General features: G+C 42.9%; 1 protein-coding gene across 3 annotated transcripts; it reads left to right on the top strand.

Annotated features, from left to right (window-relative positions):
* Positions 1 to 151: 151 nt before the first annotated feature.
* On the top strand, positions 152 to 20882 carry usp53a (ubiquitin specific peptidase 53a). Of its 3 annotated transcripts, none has more exons than XM_079184287.1 (16): positions 152 to 471; positions 1331 to 1423; positions 1632 to 1766; positions 3394 to 3504; positions 4421 to 4503; positions 4751 to 4835; positions 5033 to 5179; positions 6681 to 6830; positions 8539 to 8707; positions 10685 to 10831; positions 11988 to 12134; positions 13958 to 14738; positions 15533 to 15600; positions 19717 to 19783; positions 19893 to 20617; positions 20701 to 20882. In XM_079184287.1, the coding sequence occupies exons 1-16, from the start codon at positions 328 to 330 to the stop codon at positions 20775 to 20777; spliced, it is 3129 nt and encodes a 1042-aa protein (XP_079040413.1). In that variant the 5' UTR covers positions 152 to 327; the 3' UTR covers positions 20778 to 20882. The 3 variants fall into 3 exon arrangements, with proteins under 3 accessions (XP_079040413.1, XP_079040414.1, XP_079040412.1); XM_079184288.1 differs by having other exon boundaries at positions 13955 to 14738; positions 19896 to 20617; XM_079184286.1 differs by having other exon boundaries at positions 13955 to 14738.
* Positions 20883 to 23196: the final 2314 nt, after the last annotated feature.

The raw sequence follows: 23196 nt of genomic DNA, 5'->3' as shown, positions 1-23196 counted from the left end.
ACACATCTTATCATCAGCATTAGACCGCTGATTATCAAAGGCTTCCCAAAACAAAGACTTGGATTATAAACTTTTTTTTCTGTTGACTTTTTATTCCTTTTTTTTTTTTTAGGGAGGGTGGGGGGGGGGGGGAACAAACCTTTTACGTGATCTTCTACATGAGCTGCAGAAAATGGACTAGAAGCCCATGTGTGACAGGGCAGCTGCTGCAGCTCGTGGAATAACTTTAACCCCAGACTTTTGGGGAGCCACTCCTTCAGGGGCCCGAGGGATCCGATCCCAGTCGTCCGACTATCCCACCTGTCTAAAGGCAGACCCTTCTATCCAATGGCATGGGTCAAGTTCTTCAGGAAGCCGGGGGGCAATCTGGGGAAATCGTACCAGCCGGGGAGCATGCTGTCTCTGGCCCCCACCAAAGGACTGCTGAACGAACCGGGCCAGAACAGCTGCTTCCTCAACAGCGCTGTGCAGGTAGGTGTGTCCTGTTGATTTGGTTGTTTCTTTGGCTGGATCCAATTCAATGTCCTGAATTAATTAAGCTATCCATTATGTGCCTGTTGATACAGTGAGTAAGTATGTCAAATATGAGCAGGAATCAAGGAAGTTACTGTATTACTTCTTTATAGGTTTCTTCAAACAAATCATTATGTGTTGGCATACTTTGTTAGGAACCATAATATGTAGCAGGTTATAATTTGATTCGTTCATATTAAAGATTAATTATTAGGATTTAGGACCACTGTGCTTTGAGCTTTATTGGAATGAATACAGTTTCCTGTGTTTCACTACTTTTGTTGAGTCAATCTTTACCAGAGTGATGGACAGACCGGCATTACCGTCATTCGAAAAATATTTAATTTGTTGCATAATATTCAAACTGATTACAAGGTGCTCCTGACGTACATACACTTTTTTTCTTAATTTGGCACCTGCTTGTTTACATTTTTTTTTTCTCTCATTGCTGTCGTCCACCAGGAGCTGTACACCATGTACCACCCTCTTGAAAATATGACCATTATTTATTTTGAAGCTTAGTCACCGTCTTGTTTCTGACTCTTGGTCTACTGGCGAGTCAGTTCATTACTGCAGACAGGCCCACAGTGAGGTCGCTCTCGGTGACCGTGACTCAGAGGGTGAGACAACCGATGAGCTGGTTGAAGAGGATCATTTCCTGCGGCTTTTGTTTCTTTCCCCTCGCCCACTCCTCATCCTCATGACCTTGGAGACTCAGTCCTGATGTCTGATTGCCATGTGTAACAGAAACGCCCACGGATGTCAAAGTTTTATAGCGTAAAGAATCAAGGTTTAACATCCTCTTTCCCTTGTGTAGGTACTATGGCAGCTGGATATCTTCAGACGCAGCTTGAGGCAGCTACCTGGACACTTCTGTCTGGGAGAATCCTGCATCTTTTGTGCATTGAAGGTAGAATACAATCAGTGGCTTCTTTCTTTTTTTTTTTAATGGGAGCTTGCTTTAAGGTTTAGTTCTTCTTTGTCATTACGAATGTGGCAGCTGTTTGGCTCACATATCTGGACTGTGTAATTGAGCAGCGAGGGTGACGCGAAGGCTTTTAATAAACAAAAAAACTAAAATGTGCAAACAAGTTGTTGTTGTTCTCTCTCTTCTTCAGGGCATTTTCTCCCAGTTCCAGCACAGTCGGGAGCGCGCCCTGCCCTCTGACAACCTGCGTCACGCCTTGGCAGAGACCTTTAAGGACGAGCAGCGCTTCCAGCTGGGCTTCATGGATGATGCCGCAGAGTGCTTTGTAAGTTCCTGTGGCAACGCGTCTGTCCTGTGGAGGGAGACCAGCACATGGAGAGGAATGTGTGTGTGTGTGTGTGTGTGTGTGTGTGTGTGTGTGTGTTACCCTGCCACACGGTTCGGGTAACGCACTTGCAACAAACTGTTTGGCGAGGTCACTGAAAGAGCTTCTGTCCCTCCCTTCCCCTCCCATCAACCCCTGCCACATTGCCGCTAAATATCATCATGACAGGTTATATAAGCGCCAGAGTTGCGTTTGAACCTCTCTGTTTTGTGCGACGGTATTAGGTCGCATCACTTATGTGCCTTTATTGAAGTCGATTTTTATGCTTCCTTCATCTTTTTTTTTTTTTACATATCAGTTCCAGTCTGTCTGCTCTTCTTGGCACAACCAAGCATTGACTTTAATCATCAAATATAGAACGGGTCCTCCAGCTATTTTACCCTTCATTTTTTAACCTTGTTTTCTGTTCATCCGGCTTAATTAGTTCATTTTCTTCTCACGCTTTTGATCACCTCTATAATAACCGTATACCCAGATGTTTCTTGATTTCATCCTGCGTTCATTGTTTATCCGGAAGTCCAATTACACTGCGCTGGATAAACAAAGAGAGGGAAGCTAATGTTTCTTGAACAGAAGGACTGTGCTATAAGTGAACACTAGGTTGCACACGTTTGAACATGTATGTGTGTCACTTTGCTTCTCAAATGAGAAGTTACTCGCAAATGTAACACAATGAAGATAGAAGCAGAGAAAGCAACTTTGGTGCTTTTTTTTTTTTCATGCCTCTGTGCCCGTGATAGCTGTGGCCAGAGGCGTTATGTTTTCGGGTTATCCGTCCGCTCCCTTCTCACGAATGTGTTATCTCAGAGACGCCTGGAGGGAATTTCATTACATCTCGCACAAACAAGGATGAGCAGATTAGAATTTGGTGGTCAGAGGTCACTGTGGCCTCACAAAGCCCGTTTTTGACCATAACTCAAGAGTTCACAAGCTAATTCTGACGATTTCACGTACATGTCCAACAGAATACAATTATGCATGGATGCAAACTTAAACTTGGCTGGTTGTTAGGGGCATACAACCACGAGTGGTAATTCTAGTTTCTTTCTTTGCCTTACTAAAACTCAACAGTAACTTCTTTCTTCCTAGTTCCTATCTTTTATAGACCATCTTAATTCTTAATCCTACACAGATCTTTGCCCTTGAGCATTCACCATGTCGTGCATTGGCAGCAGCGTGCGAGTGCACAATTTATGTGAGGACGTGGCCAGTGTCAGATTAACCGGCTGTGAAGTTGTGCCTGTAACCTTTGCAGGCCTACCTTGCAGCCTTAATATTTTATAAACTCACAAGCACTCCATAGAAACGGGTGGGAGCTAAATTGCAGGATAGCTTGCTCTTTAAATGTCTTCCTTCTGCTGTCAGGTTTACAAAATGGCTAAATTCGAACTATTGATATGTAACGATGTGTCCCACTGCACTGCAGTTTTGCTCTCGGAAATACCTTCATTGTAGTGAAAATAGATTAAAAAAAAAAAAACTGTGGTGCTTGTAAAGAGGGGCTTTTACTACAACAGTGTAGGCAATAGTTTGTGCCATACCTGATATATCTCCTGTTGTGTCACAGGAGAACATACTGGAGAGGATCCACCTGCACATTGTGCCTGAGGAGACGGATGCCTGCACTTCAAAGTCTTGCATCACGCATCAGAAGTTTGCTATGACACTTTATGAGCAGGTCAGTATGGTGTTAAAAAGAATAAGAACTAATAAGACGTTGTTTTTTTAGTTGTTTTTTTAGTTCAAACTGTGTTTGTTTGCACAGCCTCAACAGTAATGTGTGGAGGAGTATAACACGCTGGCCAATGTTAGGATTAATCAGCGCACACACACACACACACACACACACACACACACACACACACACACACACACACACACACACACACACACACACACACACACACACACACACACACACACACACACACACACACACACACACACACAGGTACATGAATCACTGTCTGAGACAGTAGAAATCCAATCCGTCATGGTTTGATACTGGGTTGACCCAGAGGAATATGGAGGGGGTTTCTGGTCAGATTCCACAGTGCAGCAGCAGCAGCACCAGATAAATCCCAGATGGTGTACCAAAAACATCCCAGCACAACACCACCCTTCCTCGATGCTCATCACTGACTCTGTCCCTGTCCCAGACCAGTCCTATCTCTAAATCAAACCGATAATACGCCTTTGGACTAAATCCCTTAGGGGCACAGTCTGTGGATTTTGGTCCACCTAGACTTCAGAGCACCCAATCAGGCAAATATTACCGAGCCTATGAGGCAAAGCAATGAGGATCGCTTTGGGCAGAGGGAGATTGATAACTTCATATATTCATTAATTTGAGTTGGACACTACAAAGCCCAAGGAAAGCAGCAAGACGAGTCATAATCTCTTGCCACAGTTTATACAAATACGTTTTTTTTGTTTAATTTTTCCTTACTGTGACTATTTCTAATCCTTTTTTTTTGGGAAAATGACATGCTGACTTGATAATTAGTCATTGACAGCAGAAAGTGTGCTGAAATCACATCCTTTTTTTTTTTTTTGTATCCCCGCCTTGGTCTCCGACTCCCTCTCCTCTACAGTCCGTGTGCCGTAGCTGTGGGGCATCCTCCGACCCGCTGCCGTTTACAGAGCTGGTGCATTATGTCTCCACCACCGCACTCTGGTAAGGCACAGGCGATATGAAACTTTCTTTGCTTCCCCATCGGCATCTGTCCGGCTCCACTCTGTTTTTCATGTGGCTCTCTGCACATTTTCACAAGGCCATAACTTTTCTTTTGCTTTTCCACACACACACACACACACACAGCTCCTTTCCACATGCCTTAATCTTCATTTGTCTCTGTCTGCCTTCCTCTTCCTCGCTGGTTCGTTCCCATGCTTCTGCTGACAATGCGTCTCATCTTTTTCAGTCAACAGACGCTTCAGCGCAGAGACGAGTCATTTGGGGATCTGTTACAAGCAGCAAGTACGATAGGGGACCTTCGTAACTGTCCAGTAAGTGGCTTATGCAAAGTGTTTTAATAAGCACATTGTTGTTAATGCACCTGTGTCCTGCAGAAACCTGTCATCCCTTCATCATTCTTTGAGAATGTCGTGATTAGTTTGAGATATCTTTCCTTGGTAATTAGGTGAAGTTACTTTTGGGTAAAACTAGCCTTTTTGTTTTATATGTCTTTGTCCTTCTCCTCCAGAGCAACTGTGGTCAGAGGATTCGGATCAGACGGGTCCTCATGAACTCCCCAGAGATAGTCACCATCGGCTTCGTCTGGGACTCTGACCAGTCAGACCTCACAGAAGACGTTATCCGCTCACTGGGGCCTCATCTCAGTCTTTCTGCAGTGAGTTTCCTTTAACCAATATTTTATGTACAATTTTACAATTTGGTATTCAGTTTTTTTTAAACTTCTCTATAATGTTTTTCGGAATTCCAGCAAGAAAACTGACATACAGCTAGACCATTTCATCTCTCTGAAATTTTCAGATGAATTAATTAATTATAAATCAGGATATAAAATAACTCTCCGGACATGGTTCAGTTTGTCAGTATCATTTTGGAAATTTGTTCACTCACACAGCTGCTGTTTCATCACTTTTCTTTTTTTTTTTTCAGTTTTAGGGGCAGTTTATTTTTGTGCAATAGAACATATGTGGGAAATAAAGTGGGGATTTATTTCTCTGTAAGTCGGGGCCGTTGCGTAAGCAGTCAACACCCAATGCCCAGTTGGCCAGAGCCACTGATCAAAAAGCCCCTGCTGGCCTTGGGTCAGCTTGTCAGAAAGCCCCTCCCCTGATTTCTGTGTTGTCCTAAGCGTGTTTGCGCATGCCTGTCTGAGGGAACACATGGGCTGAATAGACGTCATTGAGACGGGGATAAAACATGTGTTCAAGACCGCTTTTGTTGCAGTATTTATAGTCGCACATTGTTGAGCATAAGTATGCACAAATGTGCGCACAGAACTCCTCGTCTGTCCCTGAAAGCACATCTTCACACACATGAATATGGTACGGCTGTCTGCAGTATTCACATGAAATATGTAGATAAGAAATTGGCACACAACTTATTAAATATTTCTCAGGAGTGCACTGTGTTGGGTGAACTTTACAAGCAATAAAAATCAATAAGTGAAGTTCAGATTAGTACCATGCCCATACGCAGCACCCGTTGCATAACTTCTTCGTTGAAGTAGTCAACCCGTTTATTTGACAGCTTCGTCTTGTGCGTTTTCCAAAGCATACCAACAGAAGAATCTGTCAGAACCCCACCCGCCCCCTCCCACTAGTGTGCCACAAAGGCCTTAATTCATTAAGGAGCCTTTCATGCAACTTTATTGGGTGTTAACGTGAGCCCTCCACCCCCATCGTTTGCTTTGAAATACATTGTTTGAGAGCGTGAGACAGAGGACTGGTTGTGCTAGAAACATGGGCGGGAGAAACAAGAAACCAACACTTTTCTCCATGCGTCTGCTGAATGCAGTATGCTTTACTTTTTTTTTTATATCATTCTTTTTTTTATCTTGCTGATATTTTTACACTATTTATGAAATAAATCAGAAATTACCGCTGTATGTTGGTACTCAGGCAATTAATAAGAATACTGTGGACCACTGTAGAATTAGTCTAGACCAGCACTTATTCTTAATGATTGTAAAATCAGTGCCGGTTCATTCCCTCAGACCTTAATCTATAAACAGGTGGAGTTACTGATGGAGAACTAACTAACAACATTCCTCACTTGCCTTCCCACTTACTATAGTGTTGATGCCAGTGATTAATTGTTGCTTATATATATATATATATATATATATATATATATACTCTAATGTGTGTGTATGGACACAGCTCTTCTACAGGGTGACCGATGAGCATGCCAAAAAGGGAGATCTGCTGCTGGTGGGGATGATCTGCTACTCCAGCCGTCACTACTGTGCCTTTGCCTTTCACACCAAGTCCTCCAAATGGGTCTTCTTTGATGATGCCACGGTGAAAGAGGTGAGACAGTGCGCCCTAGTGCTTGAATTATTTGTCAGTTTGCTGAATCAGTTCATACACGGAAAAGTAATCCGCTATTTTGATCATATCATGGCATGCCAAAACCGTTTCTGGTTCCAGCTTCCTTTTATTAAGCTCTTTGTTTTATATCCATCTTGTGCTTTGAGAAATTGTAATTGTGTGTGATGTGGATTTGTAATTGCATTTTACAGACATGGGGGAAAAAAAGAATTTGTAATACACAGCAACACAATTAATATGAGCTATTACAACACATGAAAAGCTTTATTTGCATGTTGTGTCGAAGTCTACAGTGAACGTAAGAGTTAGTCATTAGGCTTGTTATGTTGCATCTTGCATCACAATCCCCTCAGGTTAGCGGTGCACAAATGGACCACAGAAACCTCAGAAAGGTATTCATGGACACGTGCTATTCTGAGTTGATGGAACATGGTCTCATTTTACAAGCCGCAGCAACGAGGAGCAATGTTCAGCCTCCTATCTCCATCACCAAGTCTCTTTAACGCCCAATAAGGGCCACATCGATTGCCCTTCATGAGCCTCTGGGTTGCTAAGCCTTTATGGCACTGAAGAGCCAGCTACCCCCCCCCCCCCCCCCCCATCCATTTCTACTGCAGTTCCCCAACTCTGTCATCTCAAAGTACTGCAGTAGTGAAGTGAAGCATAACCAGTAAAGATTATTTTATGGATCCCATCGCTGGTTAAAGTTGAGGGGTCGTTGAGAATGCTGAGTTGCTTGGTGTACATGTGTTTGCCGTGTGTCCGTGTTGTGTTGCTAGTGTTTGTGTGTGTGTGTGTGTGTGTGTGTACAGTTTATAGGCTGTGAATTCTTTTGTTTCACATCCTCACAATTTTCTCGGGGACTGTGGTGCAGCGGCTGGCTGGCTCTGTGTCAATCCATCAGCAGCTTGTGCTGTGTGTGCAGCCCCCCCCCCCCCCCCCTGATGGAGGAGCTACAGTGCTCAGCGCCTGCCAAGTCCGTACCTGGGTCGAAACTTGCCAGCATTTCTGTGACTCCCCAAATCCCAGCCACTAAATGACTCCAGTAGTGTAGCCTGATCGTTGCTTCTCCAGTGCGTAAAATATGAGTTAAATGTGTATGATGAAACAGATGAAATATATGACTTGTGAGTTAGAGATTTTTCTTGTAACGGACGGTACAACTAGACACCTGACGCAGGTATTTGTTTGCCATTTAAAACTGCTGCGTCAGTATTACATCGAAGGTAATGGCATGGATTAGATGTTGTGTTGTAGCTACATATTTAGTTTATGTTGCCAAAAACAACATTCAGACAAGTAGGTGCAATGATCATTACAGCCTCATGGTGCTCTGAGCATGGCTGTTGATTTTAAGTCTTTTACAGTCCAGTAAGTGTTCACATCAAGTCTATTTTTTTTATTATCCATCTCTGCAACATTCCTTTGTTTTGCTTTGCATTAGTTCTTTTTTATCACATCTCTCCTCCTCCCCTTCCACCATCATTTGCTTAATTACGGAGCACATAAGCATCTGTTAGCCTGCAGCCTGCCTATGTGGTGCCTTCGTGGTGATACACGCACCTTACACCGCTCAGTTAATGAGGTGGGGCTATTTGGCCTCAGTGTGATATATTTACTCACAAATCTAGACTCTGCACAAAATCTGCAGATGCATTGACCACCTTTCCTTTGTCTTTTGCTGTAGATCGGCTCCAGGTGGAAAGATGTGGTCAGCAAATGTATCAAAGGTCACTTCCAGCCTCTTCTCCTCTTTTACGCCAACCCAGACGGGAGTGCCATCGCCGCAGATGATGCCCCAAGACAAAACAGCAGCCACTCTCGCCACAAGACCCCTCTCAATGGAGAAATGCAAGGTAGGGCCCGTTTCCATCAGTCCTGGTCCTGCATTGGTTTATATTTACTGTTTCCACTGTGCCAACATTTACTGGAATAATGACCCTAATAAATAAATAATAGGTCAGAGGTAATAATGATGACATTTAAAAGTCCTCATCATTATGAACATATAGAGATTCTGTTGGCAACATAGTTATAATCTATGGGGGAAGATGAGGTGTTAATTTAGTCTCCTTTTATACAAATGACAACATCAAATTCCTTTGGGATAGATATATCTTTGTTATTATTGCTGTTTAGTGGTACGTGTTATTCTTTGCTTTCATTAACCATAATCCTATCCCAAATGACCTATTTGATTATAGTGCCAGACTGTAAAAGCCTCGTTAAAATGAAGCTCAGCACGGCAGCTACCGCTCTCTCTTTTTTTTTTTATTTATAGTCGTAAGAATAGTGCTCGATGTGGAGGAAAGAAAAGAAAAACTCGTATGCTTCTGCAAACATAGCTTGTGTTGAGTGTTTTTTACAGGTAGGTGGCAAATTAAAAAGACACAATGTTTTTATGTAAACTTCTTGCAAGGCTGTTGTTTGATTTAAGTCGTGCTTTTATTCCCTCAGCACACATTTAAAGGGGACATATTATAAAGAAACGTTGTGCTTGTGCACATAACTGCATACCAACCCACAAACTGCAAAATATGACGACCCTGTCAGTTTTTTGTGGGCTGCATAGACGTCGGAAACAAACATGAGATTCAACAAGCCTTTCATTTGGCTCCCTTTCTTCTGTCACCTTTTTGCGAGTCAATCAGGGCAGACTGGGCTTTTTTGGGTGGGGGGCTAAAAGAGACGAGCTATATGGCTGCCACATCACAAATACAAAATGAAATCCTCTGTTCTTGTTGCTGCTAAAAAACACTAATACAACCATAAAATAATCTGCCTGCTACTTTAGAAATTCCATTGATTAAGTGTTTGAAGGGAAACTGACAGTTTTCAACCGGCTCTGTCACTGCAGCGCGGGCAGTAGAGGGAGACCCAATGCTGTTCATTGCCCGTAGGCGTCTGGCCTCTGCCCGTAGGCGTCTACCCGTAGGCGTCTGCTCGTAGGCGTCTGCCCGTAGGCGTCTGCCCGCAGGCATCTGCCCGTAGGCGTCTGCCCGCAGGCGTCTTATTAACAGTTATTGCTGCCTTGTCAAAAAAAATACTCGTCTATCGCTTTTAATTACAATCGGGGAAGAATATGGGGAGCACATTTAGATACTCTATTATGATATCTTTGTTTAAGATTTCATTTGTGCGGCATCATACATAGACATGGCCTACAGTTTGTCAAAATACAATTAACTTAATTGAAATGGTTGATTTGGGGGATTTTTAAAGATTAATCTAATATTTTTGAAAGATTAGACGGGTGTTGAAGTCAACCACTTTGGGCAGAAGGTGGGTGAATACAGGTATATTCACACACGCATTTACAAATCCCTTTAAATGGAAATCTAATTCAGAAAAACAAAAAACAATTATTTATAGGACGTGTAAAATCCCAGATCATATTTTTTGCCTTTGCAGGCAGTAATGAAAATTTGTTGATGACAGCTGAATATCTCTGCCGTTGGGATTATACATCCCTGGATTTGTTTGGTTGGTGAGGTTTTTATCCCCTTTAAAGATCCTCCTCCAACTCTGCATGCTGGCCGTGCCCCAGGTCCAAGCTGTGGCAGCCGCTCACTGCCCATCAGAGCTGACAGGGCGCCGGACCAAACTGGATGATCCTGCATAACCTAGGGAGAATTTTGTGTGGATTCTGTAATTTAAATTCAGTTTCTTAGTGTCAGGCGCACGCTGTGTATTTGTTGATTTCAAATTTTTTTTTTTTTTTGTCATACAACTTTAGGAAATAAGGTGTTTTGGAAAAGAAATGATTCATATATGGCATAACCTTGACTTGATTTTAATCATGTTTTATGTTTCCTTTTTTTCTTCCTCCACAGGCTTAGAGTCTCCAGTTGTAGCCCACAAGAAGCTGGACCTCACTAGGGAGAATCTGAACGCTCTGTTGGGCCACGGCTCTTTCAAACAGAAGAGCCCTTCGACCCTCAGCAGGGGCAGCATTCAGCCCAGTGGAGAACGGGGACCAGGTAGGAGGGGAAATATGAAAAGACTGAAATTGTTGAGAATGCAAAGAGAGGGAGATTCGTAACTCAAGATGTGGAGGAACACACTGCATACGTTTTCATTTTAAGATGCCATTTAAATCAGGTGTTTTTGAATTTTTTATCTGCCTTAACAAAACTATGGTTTTAACACACAATGTGTGCTTGTGGAAACGGAGTGTCTCGCACTGATCAAGAGTGGAAAAACGTGCAATGAAAGAAATGTGCTGCAAAAAAAAAAGACATTGGGCGTTGGTTGTAGTTTTTAGCGAGTGCAAACAGATTTGGCATAGCAACCAGAAGAAGAGATAATTAAATATCTTCGCTGTAGAACAACTTCTGGCCATGTTGGTTATGCAGAGGGGGATTAGGGACCCTCATCGAGGAGATCACAGAGAGCTGCCAATTCTGCACACACTTAAGTGCAAGTACAGAGAAGAGTGTACATTGGGAAGAAGAGATAAGTTAAGAAAAGTAAATGACCTTACTGGAAAGACAATAAAAACAATGTTATCAGTAGTCACTCCGAGCTTTCAGAAGCATCACATTTAAATCTAAAGTCTCATAATTAAACTGGTTCGTCATCTTGTGAACTATTACACATAGTTTTTTTGTGTTAAACAGAATATTGAGTCTCACAAATGTAGTCAAAAACATTTTTTTTTTTTAAATGAATGTTCTCTTCACAGAGATTCCCGTTGAACTCTCAGACAGCTAACAGCCCCCCAGTGTGATCATGTCTTCCAGTGTCATGACTCACCATTAATAATGACGAGAGACAGAGCAGGGAAGCCTCTGCATGGGCGTGTTTCCACCTTGCCGCCTTTCCCCCTCACGTAGCAGAAATTGTACCGCATACATCGGCCCAAGGTCTACACGCTCTCCAATTGCTCAGCGCTTTGGGGGTGCTGGGGACTAAGAGATGGAAAACAGTGACCAGAGAGAGGATTTAGGGACAATAGATTAGACACTGTGATGAAAATATTTTAATGGTGAAAACCCCACCTGATTAAGTTCCAACTGAGAAAAAAAAATAAAAATCTGAATCAATTACATACTCGTTACATCCCCTCTGTCCCTCCATTAAGGAAATTGTGCCAAATTCGTCATGGTTCTACCTGTCATCTCCTTTGTTTCGTAGTGAAAATTGGCACCAGCGAACCCAAGAGTCGCCTCAGGGATATCTCTCGAGAAGTTGCCCAGAGAGCAGGAGAGATGCGTGGGATGCATCCGTCCAGAAGAGAGCCCGATAGGAGCGGTCATCGGAGGCCGGAGTCACGCCACAGAGGTTGGTCGCACATTGATAGTGTGTGGATTTATAGGCATACGCATTATAACTGTCAGGCTTTAAATACAAAAGGCTAGCCTTCCACTTCCCCAGCCCTTATGTAACCGTCGGTTCGGGAGCAATGTGTCAGAAAGGGGATTAAGTGCTGACGTCTGTTAGAGCCTGCCTTCATCCCACTCTCTCATATTCAGAGCCATTGGTTCTCCTCTCTGTGGTCTACGTTTACAAACATACACTAGAAAGTAGATCTCATACTGTATGATTTAATTAGAGGGGGAATTTAACTCAAAAGAAATGCATATTCCTGGCACAACATGCCCGTGTCCCATCGACCCCACACACTGTGTGTTGGTTGTAATCAGTCGGCTGATTGGTCGACTACTTTAATACTCTTTTAGTACACCACTGCTTTCAATTAAGTATCAGTGAAGGGATTACGGAGCACAATTCTACCACACTCTCAAATCCACCATGTCAACAGCAGTAGCCTGTGTTAGCAGCAAGCTCACGTCCCCATTCTGATTGAATGCAGTCCGCTTAAGGAGGCTAGTGTCTCTGCCGTGATGTATGGCGAGGCTGCAGGTGACACTACAGTTAATGTAAGTAGTATAAATTTACAGCAGCGCGGGGCTCATGCCCAGGCTAGCACTTTGCTAAAAAGTCTACTCAAGAAAAGCTTAAGCAACTTCGCCGCTCATATTGGATTCGTGGGATAACCCCAAGGTATTTATCAATGATTTCTGGCTGTATTGAGTTAGACATTTTTTACCATTCTTCCAACATGGTCCACAGCCTTGTGTACGGTTGACAACAATGCAGAAACTCTTTAAAACACACAGGTATCATATACTGTGTGTGTATGAATGTATATATATATATAATCTCTATCTCTCGTAGAGCACAATGTTTATAGTGATTTAACTGTAGCACGAAGTCAGCAAAATCCGAAGCAATAGGGACTGTATCTCTTGCGGGCTTTCCAAGGACTGACAGTTATATGAAGTATTAAATTCACTCTTTGTTCCTCCAAACGTGACGTTACAGCGTATCACATTCTCCAGGTCATTTACATGATGCATCCAATACAAATTAAATAGAATTGTCTTTTTTGGTTGCGTTTCCGAGATGAAAACAAAACCTTTCGCAGACGATTGAAATCAGAAATGTCGCTGCCCGGGGAGATAAATGAGTGTGTGCGGGTGCATCTATAGCTTGACAAGTAGGAACTAGTTTCCAGGACGGATCTCTGGCCATATATTCTGAAAGTGACTATTATGGCTGGAAGTGTCCTTGTAAAAGCAGACATAATTTGTCACACAGACATGTCGTACCTATACATGTAGGCCTATACACACACACACAAATACACATTGTATTATGTGTATCTGCATGGCTGTCTGTACCTGAGCTGGTTACCCTCTGTGTACACTCTATGGAAGAAAATTGACTCCTGTCGGCTGTAATTCACACCTTCCTGTCACCCGCGCACATAAATGTCAGTAACCCTGTTGTCGTCATGCCCTTCTCTCTCCTGCCGCCCCAACTTGCACTGTGCTTTAGCACAGCTTTGTGTCAAGGTGTCAGTGAAAGTCAATTTTTGTTCTTGGCATTGTTATTCATGACACTGTCTTTTGGCATCAGGCAGATAGCTAGACAGATTTTTAACAGTTTGAAGGTGAGACAAGTTTAAGTAAACTTAAAATCCTGCCTTAATAGATTTAACATATTTCTAATGTTCAAAGTCTTGAATCATGATTTAAAATCTACTTTGAATGTGTTCGTCTGTTCAAGCTCTCATGAAACGTCCTTTTGTTTAAAAGCAGATCCGGGTCAGGACAGGACCTACTCCCGCTCCGTCTCCCCTCCGGAGAATGGCTTCAAACAACACCTGGAGACTCGTCTGTACAGCAGCCAAGGAAAAGGTCCCATACGGACCGAGCGAACGCCGCACCTCGGTGGACGGTCCTCGCATGAGCTCCCTCGCTCTCACTCGAGGGTCCAAGTGTTGCCCAGAGTGCCCAGCATCGGCAGTGGTCATCACAGCCGGAGAGTAGACCAAGTCTCCAACGGATACGATACTGACAGCAGCCAGGACTCCAGGGAGCGTCCCGGAAGCGGAGGGAACAGCCGCAGCAGGCCCAGCCGCCCCTGGAAGCCCATGCGCGAGGCGTTAAACGTGGACAGTGTTTTGAGTGGCGGTAACTCGGTTAGTCAAGAGCGAAGGCAGCACAGCCCGCGGAGAAGACCCAGCAGTCAGTCGCCCTCCCGTGACCGAGAGCTCGACAGAGATTTTACGTGGGGGGGCAGAGAAGAACGCAAACCTAAGAGCCTGATGACCATCTACGAGGACGAGCAGAGGCATGAAACGGGCGGCAGCCGAAGCTCGCTGGACTCGGATAGCCGGGGCGGCTACAGCGACAAGGACAGGTCAAAGGGCTCAGCGGCTCTTAAAGTGCGGAATGACAACTGGAAGATCCAGCGGACTGAATCCGGATATGAAAGTAGTGACAGACTAAGCAATGGCTCGGCAAATCTTGACTCGCCTGTGGTAGACAACCTTTCTTCCAAAGACCTGCGCACCATTTCTGAGCTGCATCTCACGAGGTAAAAGAGAGTTCTTATCAGCCAAGTAGGCAAAGATCTTGGCTCGGCAATGTCTGACCGAAATGTCTGTTTCACAATTTCTGCTGTCTGATACAAGTGTCAGAACTGTGCTCTGTCATCCCACCCATGCCCTAATCATTTATGGATTTGAGTCTCAAAAGTGCTGCCATCTTTAAATGATTAAACATTGCAAACAAACTGTTCTAAGAATAGCAAGACCCATTTAACATAAATGCACACACGGCAGATGTGCCAGCCTTATTATGTTTGGCTGTCATTTGATGGCTTTGTAGTGCAGGTTTTGTTTGGAGATAATGATCCCAACTCGCTGACATCTCCTGTACTCGGAGGGGAGAGCCAGCCGATAGCTGACTTCCTCAACCGCAAGTGAATTATTCAAGCCTATCTCTTGACAGTATATTGCTCCTTTTCTTCTGGGACTGGGTTAAGGCCTGAAGTCGGTATGAAATTCACGGAATTTTATTTTGGTAATATGGCATGGCTTTTCTTTTTTTTTTTTCAACCAGTTTCATTAGGTTTATTCCAACATCTTTAAACATTTAACAGCACATACAACGCATAGCAGTTACACACGGAAACCGCAGCTGCCCCACAGTAACGACAAAGGGAAAGAAAACAGAAGCACTCCTTTTTGACAATAAGATGTTTTCTTCACACCAAAGAAAATAATAATACAGCAGAAATGAGGAGTTAGTATCGGATTACGCCACACAATCAATGATGATAACGTATATCCTCAATAAATGAATAACTGAATTTATTTTCTATTTTAGGGATCACTTCCCTCAGAGAAGAAGTGACGATTTGAAGGCTGACATATTGCACTCCACATACTCCACTGGTAAGTCATTCTCACGCTTCATATTTCTGCGCACCAATAACTTTAATTTAACGACGTCTGCTTATCCTGCATGTTACTGGTGACACCTGCGTGTACATCATCCGAGAGAGCTCACATTTAAAATATACAGTGGTTAGGATTTGTTATGTATTTAAACATTTGGTAGGAGTCATTAAAGCAAAAATGGGAAAATCATTTTGTCATTTCAACATATATGTAAATCCAGAAGGAATATAGGTTTTCTGTGTGTTGCCTTGTGGAAATAAATCAGTCTTTCCCAAAGACTTGGCCCTGACATTAAAGAAATTTCCTCTGTCCAATAGGCGCCTGTGTGTCGTGAGGATCTGAAACATTAAGATAGTACTAAGCAATTTCCTTGATTTATTGTTCCATCAGTAGTGTAAGGTCGCAGCCTGATTGATACTGGGATACTGTATGGAAATAAGTGTGCTCTGGTTCCCCACTGACGGGCCTTGACCTTTTTTTATTTTTTTCCTGAGTAAAGTTTATGTTATGCAGCACACAGAGAAGTGTACACGGGCTTAAAGGAAACATCAAGCCAGTCCTTCCTCACGCATATAAAAGATAAAATAAGAAAGGGTGAAAGAAGGCACTCAAAGATAATAAATATCAAATGATAAACCGCTATCGAGATCCATGGGGATACAACATTTTGGGGATCAGTTTGGAATGGTTATTTTTATCTTCTAGACAGGATGGAGGGAGATTAGATGACATGAATAGCACTAGGGGGCCCGGACAGCCTTCACATTCTTTATCTAGCACATGCTTACTTGTAATACACAGAGAAAAGGGAGCAAAATATATTTTTAAATTAAGAAGTATCTTTAAAAAAAACAAACCAAGCCTCTCTTAATTCCCTCAACGGGAACACGCTGAGTTAATCCTGAATAAGAGGGGAAGATGAGTGTTCTTGTAGGGGCCACCCAGCTGTGCCCGGCCGGGCAGAAAATGCCACGACTGGGCCTGTCAGAAGGTGGTATTCAAACATGAGGCAATGAAAATGCCATTAAGTAGCACTGCAGCTATTTCAAGGTCCCAAAGTGTTCCAAAACGCAGCATAGAAACACGGCAGCTATGATTTGTCTTCCTTGAGTTTTAGTCAGAGTTGAAAATAGCTTTTGCGCAAGTGCAGTGAGTCGGAGAAACAAGCATGCATGCGTAGTGTTGAATGCCGGTCTTGTCATTTTGCCGGTTCCCTGAAAGGCTTGTCTGTGTCTGCTCACAAATGATTGCACAAAGCTACATTTTATACTTGTTTGTAGAATGTGTTACCTTTTTTGTATGAGACGCACTTAATGATTTTGTTTACTCTCTCACACTTGCCCCCTTTGTGCCTTTTTTAAGCCTCCTCTTTGATTAGTACGATTTCCGAAGACTTTTTCTATTTGAAAAGTCTCTCTGATGGGGTCTTTTGGTTCTTCAGGAGCCATTTTAAAATCAGTATGGGGGAATTTACGCCCTGCTGTCTGCAAATTGTATTGACAAGCTGCAGTTAATGTGTCCTAAGGCCATTTGGCCCGAGTTCAGCGGCGGTAGTCTGGCCTGAGCTGCAGTTTCAGTGAACGCTGAGCAGATTCCAGTTGTCCATTTAAGTCCAAAATCCTTTCTCAAATCACACACACGTGGGTGGGTCTTTGCCGTTTTTTTGACGAATCATTCTCGTGCTCGTTCGCTGCGTCAAACGAGGGACCTCTAGTCTGGGTCTAGGCCTCGCTTAGTCACCTTATTGGCTCCGGTGGCTCCTGCAGACCTCGTCAAGAGTTCACAGATTGTCACTTGAGACGCTCTTACGGCTCAGTTTGCACATGATTGATTATTATGATTACATAAACAGAAGAGCTGTGTGCTTTACTTGGCACTCGTGTATGTGTAAAACTCCAAGTTATGATTAGTGTGAGATATATATATATATATATCCTATCTGAAACAATGCTTGTGACACAAAGTTCACTCGGCATAGTGTTCCCATGCCTGGGCCATATCAACACGGTGTGAGTTCTGGCCACTGACCGATACAATTGTCTGAAAAACTTGACATTTTTCCAGGGCTGATTTCTCTTCCCCCCCCACATAGTCTCAATGAAAAGCTGAACTGCAAATACGCCTGAGAGTCTGATTGATGTTGAAGAATTTTAAGTACCCCAGACAGCAGAACTCAGAGAACTACAAATCTCAACTTGACAGCCTTAGAACTGAAATGTGTTTTTTTTTTTTCGTCGCATCAACAAAACTTCAAAGGGCTGTCAGGAATTTTTGCATGTACAATTTCTCAAAACCGAGTTTGGATTTGCTTTCATGGTCTGTGCAGAGGCACATTTTCTATTTCCTCCAGGAGTTTCACACCCTGACAGTTGGTATAATTGAAATGATGTTCTCTGTTCCCCTCAGTTCAATGTCCTGAATAACTTTTAGTGGACAACAGCAGGCCCCATACAGGTGCCTCTCCTGAACCTTTCTCAGTTATGCTTTATGTGGAAATGGGATTAGAGACCGGCCTGTAAGTAATTTACACCAGTAGAGTATCTCTGTCCTTACAAGTGTTTCAAAGATGAATTTATAGTAGCACACGCATAACATGGCTCTTAATATGTCAACCGATGAAAGCTCACGCCTTTATTAAGTGCTAAAAAGAAAAAAAAGAATGCAAATGAGACAGCTTCACATTCATTTATCCGAATAAGTAACTTGCTTTCAAGTTAACAAGCGAATGGGAAATTGTGTTGCACACCACTTGGTGCCGTTTAGATAACCGAACCTTAGCCTAATCCACGCAATCGCAGTACATGGACGGCTTCCCAGGCAAGTGCAGTAGGCCGTGTAAACGGCAGGACACCTTGAGTACATCTGTTTCGCTGGCATCCGCAGCTACAGCGGTGATCCCTAAAAAAAAACTCCACTGAGATGAATGTTTTCTGGAGATAAGCCAGACCCTGAACCTGAAGAATTGATTTGGATGGAATTATAGCGATTATTTGATAGCGGTTTTCTGAAACATCTTTTTGATTTCAACGAGAACTGACAACGGGCAACCCGGCAATCCAGTCGCCTTGCCCTTTCCTTATCCAGCTGCTTTCTCCTTCAACCTTCCTCTTGGCCACAGTGATTGTGAACATAAATATGAGAGAGAAAGCATTGTAAAACGCCGTCCTTTTTTTTGTTTTTGTTTTTGGGAATGATATTGTTGCAATTGCTTGCCAACATTGCAGATCAGCGTCATCAAATTGTGAATTGCCACATGGACTTAGCGGCTTAAAAATGCAATAGTGTTGTGGAGGGGATCTGGAGTCTGGAGTCTGACCCTGGCGTAATTGCATGCCAGCACAAAGGATTTAGCCACTAATGCTTTGAGAGAGCACAGCGGGGGGGGGGGGGGGAGGGTATGCTGACACATCACAGATGGTCCTCAGCCACTCACTCTCTTCCTTGTCCCGTTAGTCAGCTGTTGTCTGTCTCAGGCCTTGTAAATCACACCCACCCTGCTAACTTGGCTAAGCTCCACACCGGCCCACACCTAGGGAGCCGTTTTTAAACATGTGGCTTTTGCTGATCTAATGGCTAAAATCAGCTGTCATCTCCAAATGATTGCCGCATAATTCATTGACATCACATTATGACGCGATTGACCCTAATGGCTTGATCGAATTTCCCTCGCGTTCATTAGTATGCGTATGATGCAACTTCTAAATCGGCTCGAGTTCATTCAGGGTCCTTATTGTTTTATTAGCACTGTTAGCTCTAAGCCAGCTGGATATGAACCCAAATTCCCTTTGAGGGGCCACGTTCTTTGGCTGGATCAGACAGTCAGAGTGGTACACAGGGGGCCTGAGGGCGCTCTGCCAGACTCGCTGCTTTGATACTTCCTCTCACAGCACCAGGCAAAGGGCCTCCCCATGACCCCTGTTAGATAACATGTCTTTGCTGGAGAGACACCGGGAAAAAAAAAACAGTACTGTAGCTGTGTTCAAATAAAAAAAACCAACGGCAGATGTTACATAGCTCTATTTTTTTGGACCATCTGCTCGTGATGCCCATGACTTTACAAATGAGTGTGTTGTGATATAGAAATGCTCATGAGGCTTCATTATTGTTTAGGTGAGCAAGGGAGAGAATCTCCAGATCTACGAGACGGAGACGTCCTATCCGCTCAGCCGATACAAAGGTAAGAAAAGGTCTTTTTAAAAGAACGCTGTGTAAGTTGTGTGTTAATTTGGCTCGCGGGCAAATAAAATACTGTTTGTTTTTGTTGTTTTTCCCCCCGCCTGTAACAGAAGAAGAGCCTTCCGGTACACTCCTGGGATTTTTGAAAAGAACAATGGTCTGGACAGCGAACAGGAGGAAAGCGTGGACGGCAGCCCTGTGAGCCCCGTGCCGCGTTACTTAGCAAAGACCAGCAGTTCTGAGTGGAACAGCTCGGATGACCTCGCTGGGCCTTTCTCTGAACAAGAAGAGACCGGCCCTCTTGCCCACATAGACCCTTTCTCGCACAACTATCCCCCGCCTTTACCCCCCAAGACCTTTGGCGAAAGTCACGCCGACCCATTTGCCGTCCACTCCCAACCCCCGGAAGTGCCACCGCGGTCCCCCCGCTACGAACCCAAAAATGGCTTGTCCCCACTCTCGCACACCACCCTGCGTCGGTGGATTGAAACACCTGCCGAGCACCGGCTTTCGTCAGATGCCAGCTCCAAGTCGGGGTCATCGGATCAGGACCGGAACGATCTGTCGGCCAGCGAGAGCGACGAGAGGTTACCCAGCCCGTACCTCGGACACGATGACGGCACGCACTCCCCCGGTCTGACGGATATGGCTCTTCCCACCACGTACTTTTCTGTGGACAGCTGTATGACGGACACTTACAGGGCCAAATACCACAAGAGACCCGCCTACATGAAAGCAGAAGACCATACGTCATCAGGGGAGAGTGACGTGGAAGGAAGGCTCCCTTTGTCAGATGTTCAACCACCAGAGCTTTCCAAAAGCAGATCAGAATTAGGTACCAATGATGATATAACTTTTTTTTTTTAATCCTTTTTGTAAATGTTTGGATTAATTGAGTCCTTGGCTTTTGTCTTGCAGGCTATCCGACCACAAAGACTACTGCAAAGTGGAACCCGATTACTCCAAAAGGACTTGATGAGCACGGTTTCCTATGATTTTAGCAAAAGCATCAATCGACCTTGTGTAATCCAGTCACTGGATGCCAAAAATAATTGCTATGCACTATGGCTGCTACACAGTTTGACTCCTTCTGACTGCGATGTGTATTAGTGTATATATATATATATATATATATATATATATATATATATATATATATATATATATATATATATATACTTGTCATACAGAAAGTCGGACATGAAACTGGATGCCAAAGAGATTGTAAAAAGAATGGCAGGTGTCCTTAAAAAGCTATCCTTCTGTCTTGGTATGAACTACTAAACGCTTTGAATGAATAGTGAATTTGCACAGTAAAGAGCACCAGAAAGGTACAGAGACAGAAACATGCCGAAAACATTTTTGCTGTCTGGACCGTTGGAGCTCAAAATCAAAAGGGGTTAGGTTCGTAAAGAATGTGTCACAAAAAGCCACTTTACCACACAAGAGATTAAAAGTTGTATTTTACGTAAAGAAATCCACAACTTCTTGCCGTTCTACTTTCTCCCACTTCATGAAATGCTTTAATTTGTTAATTTGAATACTCGTACAACTTGTCTGCCCCAATCGATCTCTTTTTGACATAATATACCTTTTATTTTTATAGATTTTGGAAAGTAGTTCACCCTATTGGTCACTCTTTTGGCACGACTTAAAAAATGGATCCCACGGATCCGTGTGAATGTGAAGCTCCAGGACACCCACGTATGAGACATCGTCATAGGACTGATAAGGCAGGGAAACTTACAACCTCTGCTTCTTGTTGGTACGTGGAGTTTATCGACCTCTGCAAAGAAGACGTTTAGTTATTTCCTTTGTCTAGAGGTCTAATACCTCTGATCACCAGGGTGTCCAGGGCCTTTAAGGTGATGGGTACTTTATGGTTAATTGATTGATTATTGTTAGAACGGTATGCGACACAGTCACTCCAGGCACATCCCCATCTCCTCACATGCACACCGTCACACATCCTGAACTGTGTTTTCTGTCTTTGCACTGTATTTCTGTTTAGATTCTTCTTCTTTTCACACTCCCGTACAGTTATAAGCTTCATTTATTCTTTGTTTTTAAAATCAATAATGCAGTTCCCTGTCCTGTTTCTTAAGAATAGCTCCTATTAGCAGCAAGTCTGCACTTGTAGGACATGGGCATGTAAAATTGTCATCTAGAGATAGATGAGCGTTGGTTATTTAGTTGTTGTTTTTTTTGAGAGGGGTTATTGATAATAACATGTTTTAAATCTGAGTAGTGGACTACGTTTGGGTTCAACATGTTTTCTATATGCAGCAGACTCTAATGCACAGTGCCTTTTGTATTTTTCTATGTCGTGACCACATTAGATTGGAGCCATGATTTGTACAACTGTGATTTGAAAGAATTTTTGCAACATTTTATTTTATTTTTATTGATTAATAATTGTTAAATAAACCATTTTATTTAACCATATGCGTGTGTCAAGCTATGTTATATTTAAGAGCACAGCATTTAGAATATAACAATGCGGATCTTTGGATCTTTATTATTTAGTTAGAGGAAACTAAGTCTCTAAGTTATGAAAATCTAGAGTCCTGATGATAAACAAAAGATGTCCATCATTGTATTCCTGTAATGCTGGGATAGTTGGTGATTTGCTGCCACCTGCTGCCATGTATCCTAATGCACCTTCTACTATAAGAAGTGATTACCCAACTAAAAATCCACAGGCTCTAAATCTTGTAGTTCTTACGCCACATAGGACCTCGCAAATTTCCCCAAATACAAGTTTTCCGTTCCACTCAAAGGGCATCGGTGAGCAATATTGTATATTTTCGTCTGTTACAAGGACACGTTACACTTGAAACGGTCTAACCTGATAATGATAAGTGTCTTTGTAATTAATGGAGCGTAAAAGACTTCCATACTCAAACTAAATGGTATGATATATACATATATCAGAATATTAACTTAGCGTGGCTCTATATAACACTGTATACGTTGAATAAGCTTGATCAAGGACTGGTCAAACCCATGTTAACTTTCTTCGAACTTGGAGTGTTTGAATGTACCAGTATTGACAATAACCATGCTATTTAAAAAAGAAGAAATAAAACGCACAATAAACAAAGTTAATGAATAATTTGAGAGAAAGTTTTTCTTTTTTTTCTTTTTTTTATAGATTTTCTGTTATTGTGACAGCCCTACTTCAAACTGTTGGAAAAAACATCAAACTGAATTATTTAACACAGTGGATTCAATATACCTTCATTCCACTAATGAGCTATGAAATAATGCTGAAGTACAATCAATACCCAGGGATGGGGGCTTATTTTACGGCTGGAATATTCTGACACATTATGAATTCCTTCCGGAGAGTAACTTTACAGCCGCCTGCACGGTGAGTCAATATACCAATGTTTTGACTTTGAAACAAAGAGA

Source organism: Pholis gunnellus, assembly GCF_910591455.1.
Source record: "Pholis gunnellus genome assembly, chromosome: 23".
Classification (NCBI taxonomy): Eukaryota; Metazoa; Chordata; class Actinopteri; order Perciformes; family Pholidae; genus Pholis; species Pholis gunnellus.
This window is presented reverse-complemented; position numbering and strand designations above follow the sequence as displayed.